The sequence below is a fragment of the Carassius carassius genome, chromosome 17, assembly GCF_963082965.1.
Source record: "Carassius carassius chromosome 17, fCarCar2.1, whole genome shotgun sequence".
NCBI classification, from domain to species: domain Eukaryota; kingdom Metazoa; phylum Chordata; class Actinopteri; order Cypriniformes; family Cyprinidae; genus Carassius; species Carassius carassius.
The window spans coordinates 1,184,868-1,200,468 of record NC_081771.1 but is presented as its reverse complement, the minus strand read 5'-3'; the positions used below and the strand labels follow the sequence as shown (position 1 = coordinate 1,200,468).

The 15,601-nt window shown below is 37.3% G+C and overlaps 1 protein-coding gene across 2 annotated transcripts in view; it reads left to right on the top strand.

Moving 5' to 3' along the window:
- Positions 1-216: 216 nt before the first annotated feature.
- The window catches only part of LOC132160705 (ral GTPase-activating protein subunit beta-like), a 41,643-nt gene continuing 26,258 nt past the window's right edge, over positions 217-15,601 (top strand). Inside the window, exons 1-5 of one of the 2 annotated variants that reach the window (XM_059570359.1) lie at positions 217-381; positions 10,422-10,622; positions 12,552-12,754; positions 13,682-13,848; positions 14,911-15,097. In XM_059570359.1, the coding sequence (XP_059426342.1) occupies positions 10,446-10,622; positions 12,552-12,754; positions 13,682-13,848; positions 14,911-15,097 (734 nt within the window). In that variant the 5' untranslated portion in view covers positions 217-381; positions 10,422-10,445. The remainder of the gene's footprint in view (positions 382-10,421; positions 10,623-12,551; positions 12,755-13,681; positions 13,849-14,910; positions 15,098-15,601) is intronic. The other variant, XM_059570358.1, reaches the window with a different exon arrangement.

The following is a 15,601-nucleotide window of genomic DNA, read 5'->3' as shown; positions in this document are numbered from 1 at the left end:
GCAAGTGTTCACTTTCTGTTTGCAGAAATTTCGACGAAACATGCTAACTTGACCGTTTTAATTGCATTTAGTGGCGTGATTTCAATATAGTTTGATTTTGGCACTGGGGAGGCAATATTGTGGTGTTGTGTATGATTTCAACATCACCACCCCAGCACAGAGTCGAGTGATTTACAAACGCTGGCGAATCTGTGCGATTGAATCATTTGGGAGAATCGGTTCAAACGAACGGTTCGTTCACTTCAGTCCCCGCCGCCTGTGCAGACGATGGAGAGGCGGATCTGATCTCTTGATCTACCGACAAACATGCTGCTCGATCAAACCCGCTTTCTCCGCGAAATCACGAGAAACACCGACTGATTGATATGTGAACTGAATCAGGTAACGCGGTTTATTCATATGTGTGTGTTGCGTTTGTGTGTTCGGCTCGGTCAACTGTCACATGGTCCGCGTACTAAAACCTAGCGAGCTGCCTACGTAGACAGCACTAAGGGCCATTATAGTTTCATAGCCAAGTGTGCTGCTTGCTTAGCCCGTACTTTGAGGCAAAGAAGACCTTGAAACATGTTAGCAGAATCCTTTAATCTATGTCTAGTATGAATCAAAGTGCGCTATCTAATGTTAGTAAGCGAGCGTAGTAGATTTAAGACAAGCCCACAGTCCCGCATTGCGGCCTGTTACAGTGAACACAAAGCTTATAACTATTTGATTTAAAGGTTAATGACTTTGAAGAAATTATGATCGATGATTGACAGCTGTCATTTGTTTGTTTTGAAGGCTCCGTGAGGCAGAAATCAAACAAACATATCTGACTAATTCGCGCCAAAGCTGGGAAAACGTCAAAAACTACTGCAAATATAAGAGTTTTCCTGGTTTATTTGTACGGGGGGAAGGTAATCTTGTTTGTTTTTTTTTGCTCGACTGTTTGAACGTTTAGCAATAAATTAGTGGTTCTGTCACCGTTGGGAATCAGTCAGTGTTTTGTTAGCTTAGCTTAGCTTGCGAGCTGCTAACAGACTAACTTAGCGTTTAATCATAATATGAGTAAGTTAACGTTATAGTTTGCATAAAAATGGTCTAAGGGGCGTAAAATGAATATGTAAGTATGAATGTTAGCGTGTGTCTAGTATTTAAACTTATTTGACTCGTATCCGATCGGTTAGCAGCACAGAGGCTAATAAACACAGCGACTACGGAAGTCGAATTGAAAACATCATCTGAATTTATCTGCATTTATTTATCTATTTTAGATTAACATGTGAATGCATAGTTATATGGTAATTCATCATGTTTTTTTAGACATGAGCCATGCTGTTCTTCTCTGTGTGTGTGATCATAAAAGTGTATAGTGTTTGTTTGTACTTTTATATTATATGTAAGTTCGTAGTTATTCCATATATAATTATAAATAATCAATAATAAAACACCGTCCTGCATCTTTTTCTCATCACTTCTGTAAGTGACAGCAGACTCTGATGTTTGATAAGAGGAAGCTTGTTATGAAACAGGACGGTTACTTTTATAACTCAGTAATGGCATGTATCATAAGATAGCTTTATATACTGTAATATATATATATATATATATGTGTGTCTATATCAGAATCAGAATCAGAAAGAGCTTTATTGCCAAGTATGCTTGCGCATACAAGGAATTTGTTTTAGTGACATAAGCTTCCAGTAAACAGAGACAACAACACACAGACAAAAAAAAAAAAATTCCAGGAGATTTACAAATTGGCAAATAAATAAGTGTATTAACAATTGTGCTATAAATGATAATGGAATAGGATTGAGTGAGATGCAGGAATGTTCTAGGATGGAGGGGTAACAAATAAATATAAGGATATTGCACATTTTTGCATAAGCATAAGTTTAAGTGGGAAACATTTAACTGTTCATGAGGTAGATTGCCTGGGGGAAGAAACTATTCTTGTGCCTTGCTGTTCTTGTATTTGCGGCTCTGAGGCGCCGGCCAGATGGCAAAAGTTCAAAGATGGGGTGACTTGGATGTGAGGGATCCAGAGTGATTTTCTGAGTCCTTTTCCTCACTCTGGATGTGTACAGTTCTTGGAGGGTGGGCAGGGGAGCACTAATAATCCTTTCAGCAGTCCGAACAGTTCTCTGTAGTCTTCTGATATCTGATTTTGTAGCTGAACCAAACCAGACAGTAATTGAAGTACACAGGACTGACTCAATGACGGCTGAGTAGAACTGTTTCAGCAGCTCCTGTGGCAGGTTAAACTTCCTCAGCTGGCGAAGGAAGTACAACCTTTGTTGGGCTTTTTTCACAATGGAGCCAATGTGATTGTCCCACTTCAGGTCCTGAGAGATGGTGGTTCCCAGTAATCTGAATGACGCCACTGCAGCCACAGTGCTGTTCATGATGGTGAGTGGGGAAAGTGCACGGGGGTTTCTCCTAAAGTCCACGATCATCTCCACTGTTTTGAGCGTGTTCAGCTCCAGGTTGTTAAGACTGCACCAGACAGCCAGTTGCTCAACCTCCTGTCTATAAGCAGACTCGTCACCGTCCTGGATGAGGCCGATGACTGTAGTGTCGTCTGCAAACTTCAGGAGCTTGACAGAGGGGTCTTTAGAGGTGCAGTCGTTGGTGTACAGGGAGAAGAGCAGAGGGGAGAGAACACATCCCTGAGGGGCACCAGTGTTGGTGGAGCAGCTGTTTGACATGAATTTCCCCAGTCTCACTAACTGTTGCCTATCTGTCAGAAAGCTGGTGATCCACTGACAGATAGAGCTAGGAACAGAGAGCTGGGTCAGTTTGGTCTGGAGGGTTGTTGGGATGATGGTGTTGAAAGCCGAACTAAAGTCCACAAACAGGATCCTCACATAAGTCCCTGTTTTGTCCAGATGTTGCAGGATGAAGTGCAATGCCATGTTGATTGCATCATCCACGGACCTGTTTGCTCGGTACGCAAACTGCAGGGGGTCCAGTAAGGGTCCAGTGATGTCCTTCAGATAAGCCAGAACCAGTTTTTCAAACGACTTCATGACGACAGACGTTAGAGCCACAGGTCTGTAGTCGTTAAGTCCTGTCATCTTGGGTTTCTTTGGAATGGGGATTATGGTGGAGCGTTTGAAGCAGGAAGGCACTTCACACAACTCCAGAGATCTGTTGAAGATCTGTGAAAACATGGGGGCCAGCTGGTCAGCACAGATTTTCAGACAGGCTGGTGTAATGCCATCTGGGCCTGGTGCTTTTCTTCTTTTGTTCTTCTTGAAGACCTGGCGCACATCATCTTCACAGATTTGAAGAGCAGGAGGTATGGAGAGGGGGATTGCAGGAGGTGTTAATGGTTGTGTAGGGAGATGGTCAGAGTGGGTGTTGGGGGTTTCAAATCTACAATAAAACTCATTCAGGTCGTTAGCAAGTCGTTGATTAGCCTCAGTGCAAGGGGATGGTGTCTTGTAGTTTGTGATGGCTCTCAGTCCTCTCCAAACTGAAGTAGAGTCGTTGGAAGTAAACTGGTCTTCCAACTTTTTAGCGTAGGTCTTTTTAGCCGCTCTAATCTCTTTGTTCAGTGTGTTCCTGGCCTGATTGTACAAGACTCTGTCCCCATTTCTGTAGGCATCCTCTTTGGCCTGACGAAGGTGTCTGAGTTTTACTGTAAACCATGGCTTATCATTGTTAAATGTTAAATAAGTCCTGGTAGGAATGCATATATCCTCACAGAAACTAATATAGGATGTTACAGTCTCTGTGAGTTCGTCCAGATCGGTGGTAGCAGCTTCAAAAACACTCCAGTCTGTGATGTCAAAACAAGATTGTAAATCCTGCTCTGTTTCGCTGGTCCATCTCTTCACAGTCTTTACTACAGGTTTAGCAGATTTAAGTTTCTGCTTGTAGGTCGGTATAAGATGAACCAGACAGTGATCAGAACGTCCCAAAGCTGCTCGTGGAACAGAGTGATATGCATCCTTTATTGTGGTGTAACAGTGATCCAGTATATTACTGTCTCTGGTGGGACAGGTAACATGCTGTCTGTATTTTGGCAGTTCACGGGAGAGATTGGCTTTATTAAAGTCCCCGAGAATGATTAAAACAGAGTCCGGGTGTATACATATACATATATATATATTACAGTATATATATATTATACACACATTCTTGTAAGTTGTATAATTATTTATTTGGTATAAGATTAATTCAAATTAAATATTCATAATATTTTACGTGTGTTCACAACAGTACAAATTTATATTAAAATAAATACACAAAATCACTATGGTAAAATATTGAAATATTTCATTTAAATTAAATATAAATAAAAAGTGTGTGTGCTTATTCAAATAAATTCCTAAAAACACAGAAATGTATATAATTGTATATGTAGGGTTAAAGATAATTTAATTATATATTAGGGCTGTAGCTATCGAATATTTTAGTAATCGAGTATTCTACCAAAAATTCCATCAATTAATCGAGTAATCGGATAAAATGTGTTTTTGCTTAAAGTGTAATATTCATTATGCAAGAGAAAATAAGACTCCTGGGTCTCTTACAATGACAACTACGTTTCCTTTTTTAGAAAAAAAAATATTTTTAATTTTTAAATGCATAAAATGCTATGCACACATCAAAAATAAACATTTAATTATTACCCATTGTTTCTCTGTTTGTACTTGTACTGTGAACAATGACAAGAAAGTTGACAGATGAATTAAGTGCATTTAAGTGCCAATCAGTTGTGGTTTTAAATAAAGCATTTTCTGAGATGCACATTAAACGCATTAAACATTTAATCTTTTAATTATTGAAAATTTACTTAACTTTTTGGTAAACAAAGGGGATTTACTATAAAAAATAAAACATGAAAGAAATGTTGTGTGATTAAAAAAAAAAAAGTTTTTTTTTTTTTTTTTGTAGTAGGCTATATACATTCTGCTTTACATTCTTTAACCGGACTTTTATTTTGACGGGTTGGCGTACCTTTACAGTTCTGTGTATGTGATGTGAGGCTAGTTTTACTCAAATCAAACGGTCAAATGCTCATGAAGTGACTGTCAGAGCAGTTCTGGAGATGTTGTTCATGTGTTCACGTCTTATTTAGTGAGACAGCAGACGCTGAAATCACCGGAGCGTCACGCGCGCTTCAGTGTGTTTAATGAATGAAGACGCGCTTCTGCTCCATTCATTAACAAAGACACGCAGAACATGCAGGATTCATATTTAAATAGACTATTCCGGATTAATATTTACAGATATTAGTCCATATCGTGATTTGATGTAAGTGCAATGACCTGTTTTTGATGAATTCATTCAAAATTTTGCAAATTCTGTGCCATTCCGCGTTAAACTGTAAATTCAGTTTTTAGGACTGGATTCCGCGATTCCCTCTGCATTTTCTGCATTATGGAAATCATAGGGCCCTAGTTGTGGTATGCCAGCTCTATCTTGCAATGGACACATGCCACGACGTTCTCTTTACGTTTGCCCGCGCCCTCAAATCAAAACACTGCTGACTCCTTGCAGTAACCCCTCTTTCACACCGTAAGCGTGAGCAGCGTGCGAGCAGCGCGTATTTTTTTTTCGGCGTCCATGTTAATCAATAAGTGCATTCACACCGGGACCAGGAGCAGCGCGTGAGCGTCAAGCAGGAGCGTCGCGTGAACAGCAGGGCAGCAGGGGTTTCGGCATCCGGTCTATTTTTGCTGTGCTGCTCACGCTCAATTAAAGTGAAAGCACACTTTTGATGGACAAAATAAATGTGGTTTAACACTAGGGATGCACCGAAATTAAAATTCTTGGCCGAAACCAAAAAAGAGAAAACCAAGGCCGAAAACCGAAACCGAAACACCGAAAGAAATTATGCCAATAAGGCCATCGTTAAAAATATTTTGGTTTGCAGTAACGGTAATAAAAAAAAAAAAAGGGTCGGTAGGTCGGTCTATATTTTTTTTTTCAAGTTTCAATGTAAAAAAAAAAAGTTAATTTTTGTGATGGTGATGACGTTGGTATGAATTTAAACAAATTAGCATATTGTGACATCACCGACTGGGTCTTCAACCCGTGCCTTCGGCCGCATCATTGCAAACCTCATTTTGATGCAGGCTATATAGACCACAAACAAATTTAAATCTTTGTCAAAAACATGTTTATTGCATGAATTTCAGGTGAGAAAAAAAATGAGGTACTGTTTTACTTGCATCCACCGCTACGTATCAATGCAACCTACAAATGAGAGAACGTTTACTAGCTTTCTTGGGTTGTCACTTTTGTGAAAAAAATCCTGTTTGATTTGAGTGACGAGTGTTCATTGAATCGATTGTAAAATCGATTTTGCATGTCTAAAGTTTTATACGGCAAATAACACCAAATATAGGTAAATCCACGGACAACAGGCAGGACGAATGTAAAGATTCAATATATTGGTAAAGACCAATATTTCTGATGATTTATTGGCGTGAAGTTACGTGCAAAATGACAAACAGGAGTGCAACATTTTCGAAAAACAATAAGCAGAGTGGACTGCCATAATGCAAAACATTTACTGCAGGCTTCAACATGGCTGTGTTTGCGATTAAATTTCAACAACAAAAAAATCGCACAGGCGATTTTCTTAGGCTATCAAAAAAAAATATTTTTTCGAATATTTGTCGAATTTAAAATAAAAATCCACATTCGAATGCGCATATGAATTTTAGGTGTGCATTAAGGAAGCTGCCTTATGAGCCCCGGTACGTGTTCCAGTCCACCTCGCCATGCACAGCTGTGTCTACACAACTTTCAAAGGCGGACGAGCTCGACACGCAGGATCTGCTTTCTCATCTTTCACCTCGTGTACGCGCACGAGATGCGATGACAATATATGTGTCAATGCATTATAAGGTTATCTTAGCCTATCCAGTTGAAGCCACTTAAAAAAATAAAAAATCAATGTGGAGAAGATCTTGTTTACATCAAAACTGAAACCAAGCCGTTCACACAGGACGCATATTTCGCGCATCTCATGTTTTTAAATGAAACAATGTATCCTGTGTGACTGGTTTTCCGCCCTTTTTATTTATTTAACAATGCATGCATACATGATGCTGTTTTTTTTTATAGTTCTTTAAGCAACTTAATTAATAATAATTGGTTCATAAACATTATTTTAAATATTATGTTTTTTTAACAGTCATGTATTCTAATGCTTTGAATGAACATGCAGTAATATTTTGCTCGATGCGCTATCTTGAGCCTCAGAAGAGAAGCAAAAAGCTTTTCTTCACCCTAACTGAAATTATGCATTTAAAATTCGAATACAATTCGAATTTTGATCATATTTAAGTAAAAAATTCGAATTTGGTTTTTCAGCTATTTTGACAGCCCTAGGCAATTCAAGCCGAAACTGTATGAGTCTGAATACCAGCTGAATTCACATTTCTGTTGTAAAAAGAGAAACATTGTGCAGAAGTATTATTTGCTGTTATGCGTGTTTGTCCGAAGCTGCAGTTGCTGTGTGATGCCTGTTCAAAAAAAAAAAAAAAAAAAAAACCTGGACGCGCTCCGAGAAAAGGTCGTTAAAAACATTTTCTTATTTTCGTTTTCGAAACTTGTGTTGGTTGATTCGTGCAATAGATTTTCGAACATAAAGTGACAGTCGACACGGTCACGGTTTTAGACTAGAGAGGAGAAGGGATGGGAAAAGATCTGCATGGGCACAGTTTTTCCAGAACGTTGTGCCAAGTTAAAGCGGTGTCGAGCTGTTTTAATGCATTTTTTTAGATGTATTATGGTGCCCGAACCCGTATGACTTTGAACAGTGACCGCGAACATTTAGTTTACTGCAGCCGCAGCCATCATTACCAAGCGCGAACCGTTGACTCTGACAGTGAGTGAGAGTCTGAGACGAAGCGAACGCACAGGCCACAGTGTGACATCCGTGTAAACACAGATGACGTCAAGGGTTTTTTTTTTTAATTAAAGAAGATAGCCTTCATTTGTATGTAGGCCAAGGCAACTTATATATTTACAATACTTACTTAAATATAATTAATAGTATTTTATTGCGTTTGTATTAGTTGTTTGAAGAGTAAAAAAATAATTGGTCGGTCTTAACGCAAATTTACAATCGGCAAGTCGGTCGGACTACAAGCAAAAAAAAAAAAAAATTGAGTCGGTGCTTAATTGAAAGGGTCGGTCGGGTTACGGCAAACAAGAATATTTTTAAGGATGGCCTTATTAGTACCATTGCATTTATTGCTATGACCGTGTACTAACTTTACTAAAATTAAGACATTGCAATTGCATAAATTAATATAAAAAGTTTCAAAGATAATTATTTAAAAAACATAAAAATACATAATTACAAATTATGCAAATATTTATTAAGCACATTGCAACAATGCACAGTATTAAAATAAAATTCAAACTAAAATGTATCCCACTCATGTGTATATTAAATAATAATGTACAGGCCTACTGGCCTGCAGAAAGGTTTTAAAATTAACTGCTCTCTCATAAAAACAAAGTGCATTTAGGTGAAGTGCATTTGAAATTTTTCTCTGTAGGACTGTATTACTTCTCCAGTAGGCAAGACTGTTATCACTTCTGGGGATGGGGACTTCAGACAGATAACCATCTAGCTGTTGAGCAGTTGAGCTTGTCATCTGCCTGACATTTGAGAAATATTTGAGAGAGTGTATTCAAATAGGGCCAGGGCATATATAAACATTTTTATCAAATTAAAGAAATCTAGCAGAAAAATGGCTACAATCTGATATTATGTATGTATGTGTGTGTGTGTGTGTGTGTGTGTGTGTGTATATATATATATATATAATGTCACATATATAGTAGCCTAAGAACAAAATAGCCAACGTATTATTATTATTTGAGGCACTTTCTTGGAGAATTCCACTGAACACATCAGACACCGAGGGTGCATGCCCCTCATCTGGTGCACAGAGGTGAGTCTTTTTTTCTGCGCTCTGATCTCAGTCTCCTGCGCTTGGCGCTTCTCCGTCTCCACACGGGTTCTCCGCATCCAGCGCGGCCTGGATCATTTCTCGTGCGCGCTGCCTTATTTCCGCATCCAAGTAATGGTCTTTATAACGCGGATCAAGCACATTTGCGAAGAAGTGCAGAGGATCCAAAAAGATCTCAGTGATACGTGTGCTAACAGACTCTATAAGACTCTACTTTTCTTTGTTTTCACTTCGTGGTCCGTCTCAATCTCTTTGTTTGGAGACGCTTTAGTGCTGCGAATAAAGGAAAAAGAAGAGAGAGAATGTTCTCACTGGTGTGAAGTGAATGTCGCGGGGAGCTCGTGGTCTGCGCTATGTGCACGTGCAGGTCGTGGTTTCTGTTTGAAACAACATTTCGGCCGTGTTGTTTTGGTGATAAAAGTCTATCGGCCGAAAACCGAAAATGCCATTTTCGGCCGAAAATTTTCGGTGGCCGAATATTCGGTGCATCCCTATTTAACACAAAACGTACTCAAAATGCACAGAATAAGCATGTCAAGCGTTTTAACAACAATGCCAATTTCTAGTTATGCAATCTCAATTATGCAAGAAAAGAAAATTAAGTATAACAAATATGTATTTACCCATTTAAACTTTTTAATTAATCGTTCTGGGTGAAAGTATGGTGTATTGTTATCAAAACAAATGTTGAAAGAATTTTACTTGTACTGTACTTATACGCTTCCAGTGTGAATACTCGCGAGAGTCTGCTGCTGCAGTGACGGTGTAGTTGCGCGGACGCGCTACTCGCGCTCCGCTCACGCTTGCGTTTTGAAAAAGGTGTAAGCGATTTCGAGTGCAGCGCTTGTGTCTCCTTCCGCTTTGTGGGTGACGTAAACGCGTTGTGTCACATTTAAAAAATCATTGCGAAAGAACCTGACGTGAGATTTAAAATAAATTAAAATAGGCTTCGAGGCAGAGGAATTTGCCTCGATCATTTTTTGTAATCGAGTTACTCGACGAATCGTTTCAGCCCTATTATATATATATATATATATATGTATGTATATATATATATATATGTGTTTTTATTAAATATGCTTATACATATAAGCATATTAATCGCAAATAACGTGTCTACTCCAATGCTTCTTTTGTAAACGTTTGTAATAAAATAGAATATGGGTTAAATAATGTTCCATCGTCATTCAATGTAACAGATAAATCTATGTACAATATAAACAACACACTGTATGTATAAATATATGAGCATACTAAACTGTATTACATTTAATTTCTGACAGTTTTGTCATATGAACTATTCTTACATTGAACGATATCTTTGTGGGTGTCTTCTTTGCTCATAAAAGTTATATTTTTTTGCTTAGAAAAATGAAATAAACAGGACACATTCTAATTGTTTGAAAACCCCTTATCATCTTTGACGTGTGTGTGTGTGTGTGTGTGATCTTGATGATTTAGTTTACCGGCGGTGTTGTGTGTCTCATCCTTCAGTCAGGTCCAGCAGAAGTCGTGGTCATGTACTCTGAGTGGAGGTCTTTACACCTGGTGGTCCAGCAGGATCAGGGTCACCTGAGCGTCTTACACTCTTACCCTGCCGGCGTGGGGCGAGACGTGGCGAACGCTGTGGTGCGGCCGCTGGGAAACAGCCTCGGAGGAGCGCCGAACGAGTGCCTCCTCAAGACTGACAAGGAGGTAAGAAGTGTGTGTTTCATAACATCTCTAACACGAAGACAGTCTTAAGTCCAAAGCTGAGGCTGTGCAGGAATTCTGGGTGGATGTTTGAATTAATTCAGACTGTTAACTTGAGCTCAAGAGCAACATCCAGGGCCCTCGTTTATAAACTGTGTATCCATAAACACAATTTCACGCAAAGTGTGTGATTTACCAACTTGTACTTGTATGTAAAGACAAAATATAGACCCTTTTCTACACACTGCTGATAAACGAGGCCCCAGGTTTTTGGGTGGAACGTCTTTGGTTTCCACCGTGCAGTTTGTCTCATATTTGACATGGTTCAACTTCACTTTTCACCAGACATGCCAAAGACAGGCTCATTTGAGAAAGCTTAACACTTTATAAATATACATTTACAATATGTGCTTCAATCACTTCAGCTGTTTTTAATGACTGTTTTACCTCTTTTATCTTTATTTTAGTGCTGTCAGATGATTAATCGCATCCTAAATAAGTTTTTATTTACATAACATATGTTTGTGTATTGTGTTTGTTTATTATGTATATATAAATACATACACATTCAGTATATATGTTTTGTAATATTTACATATATATGTATAATATTATATTTTATGTTATATACATGTTTAATATATAAACAACCTATTGTTCTTAAATATACATGAATGTGTTTGTATTTATACTTACAGAATAAATATACACAGTACACATACATATATTATACTTTTATTTTGGATGCGATTAATTGTTTGACAGCACTACTTTATTTCTTAAAAGTATCTATCTATACACACACACATATATATATATATATATATATATATATATATATATATATATATATATATATATATATTTAATTCTAATTTTGTTCTTCACATTTTATATGGAGAGATGTTTGCTAGATGTTTTCTTTTTTATCTTCAATCCCTCATAATTTATTTTCAGTGGATTATAATTTATACATTAATTAATGTTAACAGGACTTTTGCATTTTGTTTTAAAACATGAATTCCATAAAATTTGAAGCCACTGTTTTTGATAGTCTTTTTTGTTTGGTTTTTTAAAAGCATCTTTTTAAGTAATGATAACCACTGATCTTTTTTATTTATGAAACCAAAACTGCTGTTCCAGAAACCCATTTCACTGACGGTGAATCAGCCTCTTTATGAGCTCTACTTAAAAATGAACTGTATAATGTTGCAGTTCCTAATGAAGTTAGATTTTAGGAAGTTAAAAAGCAGCAGTCGTTTATATTTGCATAATTTGGTTAGAACACGCTGTTTGAGTTGCATCTTGATCTAAAATGAGTCGCATGCTGAGATGTTAAAAGTGCAAACGTTTGAGTCTGTTTTAAGCCTTTGTTGAGTTTGTTCTGCTGTTTGTGTGTGTGTGTGTGTGTGTGTGTGTACTGGTTTATGGTTTATGAGGACACAAATGTGTATAAAGACATGTGTACTACAACATAAACATGGTGTATGAGGACACTTCATAAAAACAAACATTTAAAAGACATACAAAACTGTGTTTTATGAAATTCTAAAATTGCCAGTAGTTTTCTGTAAGGGGTAGGTTTAGGTGTAGGGAGATAGATAATACTCGTACAGTATAAAAACCCTGTATGGAGAGTCCCCTTAAACCCCAAATGCAAGTATGTGTGTGTGTGTGGTTCCTGTAGGCTTCTGTGATAAGAGGAGAGGAAATCCTGTCCATTCCCTCTTTGGCCTCTTAATGTTTTTTTCCCTGACCTCTGATCCAGCTCATGGCAACTGATGCTGTTTGGAATATAATCGCACAGAAATGCAGATGCATTGAATGCAGCGCTGTTCTGTTTCCTGCTGACAGAACCAGTGTGTTTCACTCTCAAGCTCAAGGATCGGTGATCCATCTCAAACCATCTAAAGCTGTGCTTGTCGTCCTCAGGTGAAGTGGACCATGGAGGTGCTGTGTTTCGGTCTGACGCTCCCGCTGGATGGAGACACAGTGAAGTTGTGTGTGGACGTCTACACTGACTGGATGATGGCCCTGGTGTCTCCACGAGACTCTATACCCCAGCCCATCATCAAAGAGCCCAACCTCTACGTCCAGACCATCCTCAAACACCTGCACAACCTTTTCCTCCCCAGGTGTGTTCGGCCTACGGTTTTAATTACCCATGATGCACTGTGCACCAAAACTTGATGAATGAACTGCATACTGCACACTATGTACAGTACAGTACCTACAGTATTTATTTATTTATTTGGATAATAGTACGGGAAACAATAACAATAATTTGCTTCATTGATGTTGTAACATCTATTTCAATGAGCGGTGTCCACTTAATATCTCATAAAATAAAAACTAATATTTTTAATATTAATGTTTAATAATAATGTTTTATGCAGTTTAATGTCAAATTGTCTATTGCAGCTCAAACAAAGATAGATAGATAGATAGATAGATAGATAGATAGATAGATAGATAGATAGATAGATAGATAGATAGATAGATGATAGATAGATAAAATCTTGTTAAAATGCTTGTTAAAGGATGCATTGAACATTTTCATAATAAGAAAATTATTACTTTTTCCTTTGTACTGCTATATGATAAATGTATATAAAATCTCATATATATACTTTTTTTTCCCCCTGTAATTTAAAAAATATATATATTTTATTTTTACTGTATTTTATTTATAATGTGTTTCCTGTTTTGGGAGAATAGTGCAGAATTGTGTAATGAAATTACAGGAATGCTTCCTTTTCCAAATTCAAACAGCCTGTTTTTTTTATACAGTGTAAACACTATTAGTGTAATATTACACTCGTAATATACTAATACCTATTATATGAATTAGAAATCTCTTTAAAATTATTAAACGTAATGATTATCTTCGAATAAGAAAAGTATTTGTTTTGCTCTGATAAAATGGCTTTCGTAGGACATTAACAATATTATTTTTGGATTTGTTTTTGCACATGTGATTATTGGGTTGGTTTCGTTCTGGTAAGTGTAGCACTTCCTGTTCGTGCGTTCTGATTTTGAATATTCTTGCTTCTTTCTTTCAGACCAGAGCACTTCAGTCTGGTGCACTTTAAATTGTGTCAGCAAGTGCTGTCTGCGGTGCAGAAGCTGGCTCGTGACTCGAACAGCATGGCCAGGGAAACATGGGAAGTGCTGTTCCTCTTCCTGCTGCGCATCAATGACACGCTGCTGGCTCCGCCCACTGTGGGGGGTGCGTATGATGTTCCCTCTAAAACAGAGAAGTTCTGCATTTAACTAGAACTTACATTGAATGACAAATAAGAGAAGGTGCACGCTTTGCATCTAAACTGCATTTTGTGTGCAGTATTCAAATGGAACTCTTTTGATGTCATTTTGGTTCCTGTTTTAAGATAACGAGTTCAGAAAAGTGTCACATTTTTTGCTCTTTTTAAAATCCAGTGACATGTATGCATGATCAGATTTATGTGACACGTTGAAAGGTTGCTTTTACTAATTTTACTCATTTCATATGCAAATATATCAATCAATTATTCTTAAATGCAAACTTTTCACCTTTCAGTCGTAACTCACTTTTTTGAGATCCGTGTAGGTCACCTTTGAGACATGCTTAGATCCAATGCAACTTAGTTTTAAAAAATGTGTAATTTAATGTAGTATTTTCTTTACACTTTACTTTAAAAAACTATATCTAAAAAGGGTCATATTTTATGTATTTGAGATCTGAATGTTGCATATTAAGTCAGCATTGCTGTGTAATCGATCAATATTGTGTTAAATCGCCTGCATAGCACTTCATCTTTAATAACATGGGATTTTGACCAATCTTATTCAGTCTTGATGTTTGTCAAATGTTGCAACAAGATGTTAAGAAGTGATTTTATTTGTTGTTGTTTTTTGTGTAAAATAACAGTTTTGGACATATAAAGTAATACAAAATATTAAAAGAAAGGAAAAAAAATATGATTTTCTTAATATTTAGAGATTCCAGATTTTCAAATAGTTGTATCTCCGACAAATATTGTCCGAGCATAACAAACCACACATCATTGGAAAACGTATTTATTCAGCTTTCAGATGATGCATAAATCTCAATTTCAAAAAATGTACCCTTATGAGTGGTTTTGTAGTCCAGGGTCACATTTGTTTTCTTTTTTTTTATATATATATATAAATGAAGTGCATTTTCTAGTCTAAAAGCTCTGTTTTCTGAGCAAAAGCAAAAGGAATGGCTGTTATTCCACTAGAGCTGCTGAATGTGTGACAGGGACTGCTGGTTTTGTGTCTCCTGTAGGTGGAATAGCAGAGAAGCTGGCCGAGAAGTTGATCAGCGTGCTGTTTGAGGTGTGGTTCCTGGCCTGCACGCGCTGCTTCCCCACACCACCCTACTGGAAGACGGCTCGAGAGATGCTGGCCAACTGGAGACACCACCCTCCAGTGGTGGAGCAGTGGAGTAAAGTCATCGCTGCGCTCACGTCCAGGTACATCCTAGCTGCAGCTTTATTTCTGCGCTTTTATTTACCAGGACAATATCATTTCTGCACAGCATTGATCCGCTGATTCTCTAGGTCAAAGACAAATAAATGCAATATAAATAAATATGTAATATAGCATATATTTGTTTGTTTGTACATTAGAATGTGTCTTTTTACATGCACTGCAGGCATATTTCTAACAAGATTCATTGGATGGCATTGAAAGCTGGCATTTAAAATGTTTATCCCATCTATCCTTCAAACCACTAGGTTTTACCCATATGTCAACAAGGCATTTTTAATCATTTCAAATATAATAATATTTTTCTATGACCACTTATTCTTTAATATATGTGTGCATGTCAGAATAAGTATGTTGTTGAATTTTTCCTTAAAATATATTTTTTACACTGAACGACGATGAAACATTGTTTCACCTGTATTCTGGCATTTTATTTTCATAAGTTATTTGAAACATTAAAGTAGACACTTTATGTGGATTTAATATGC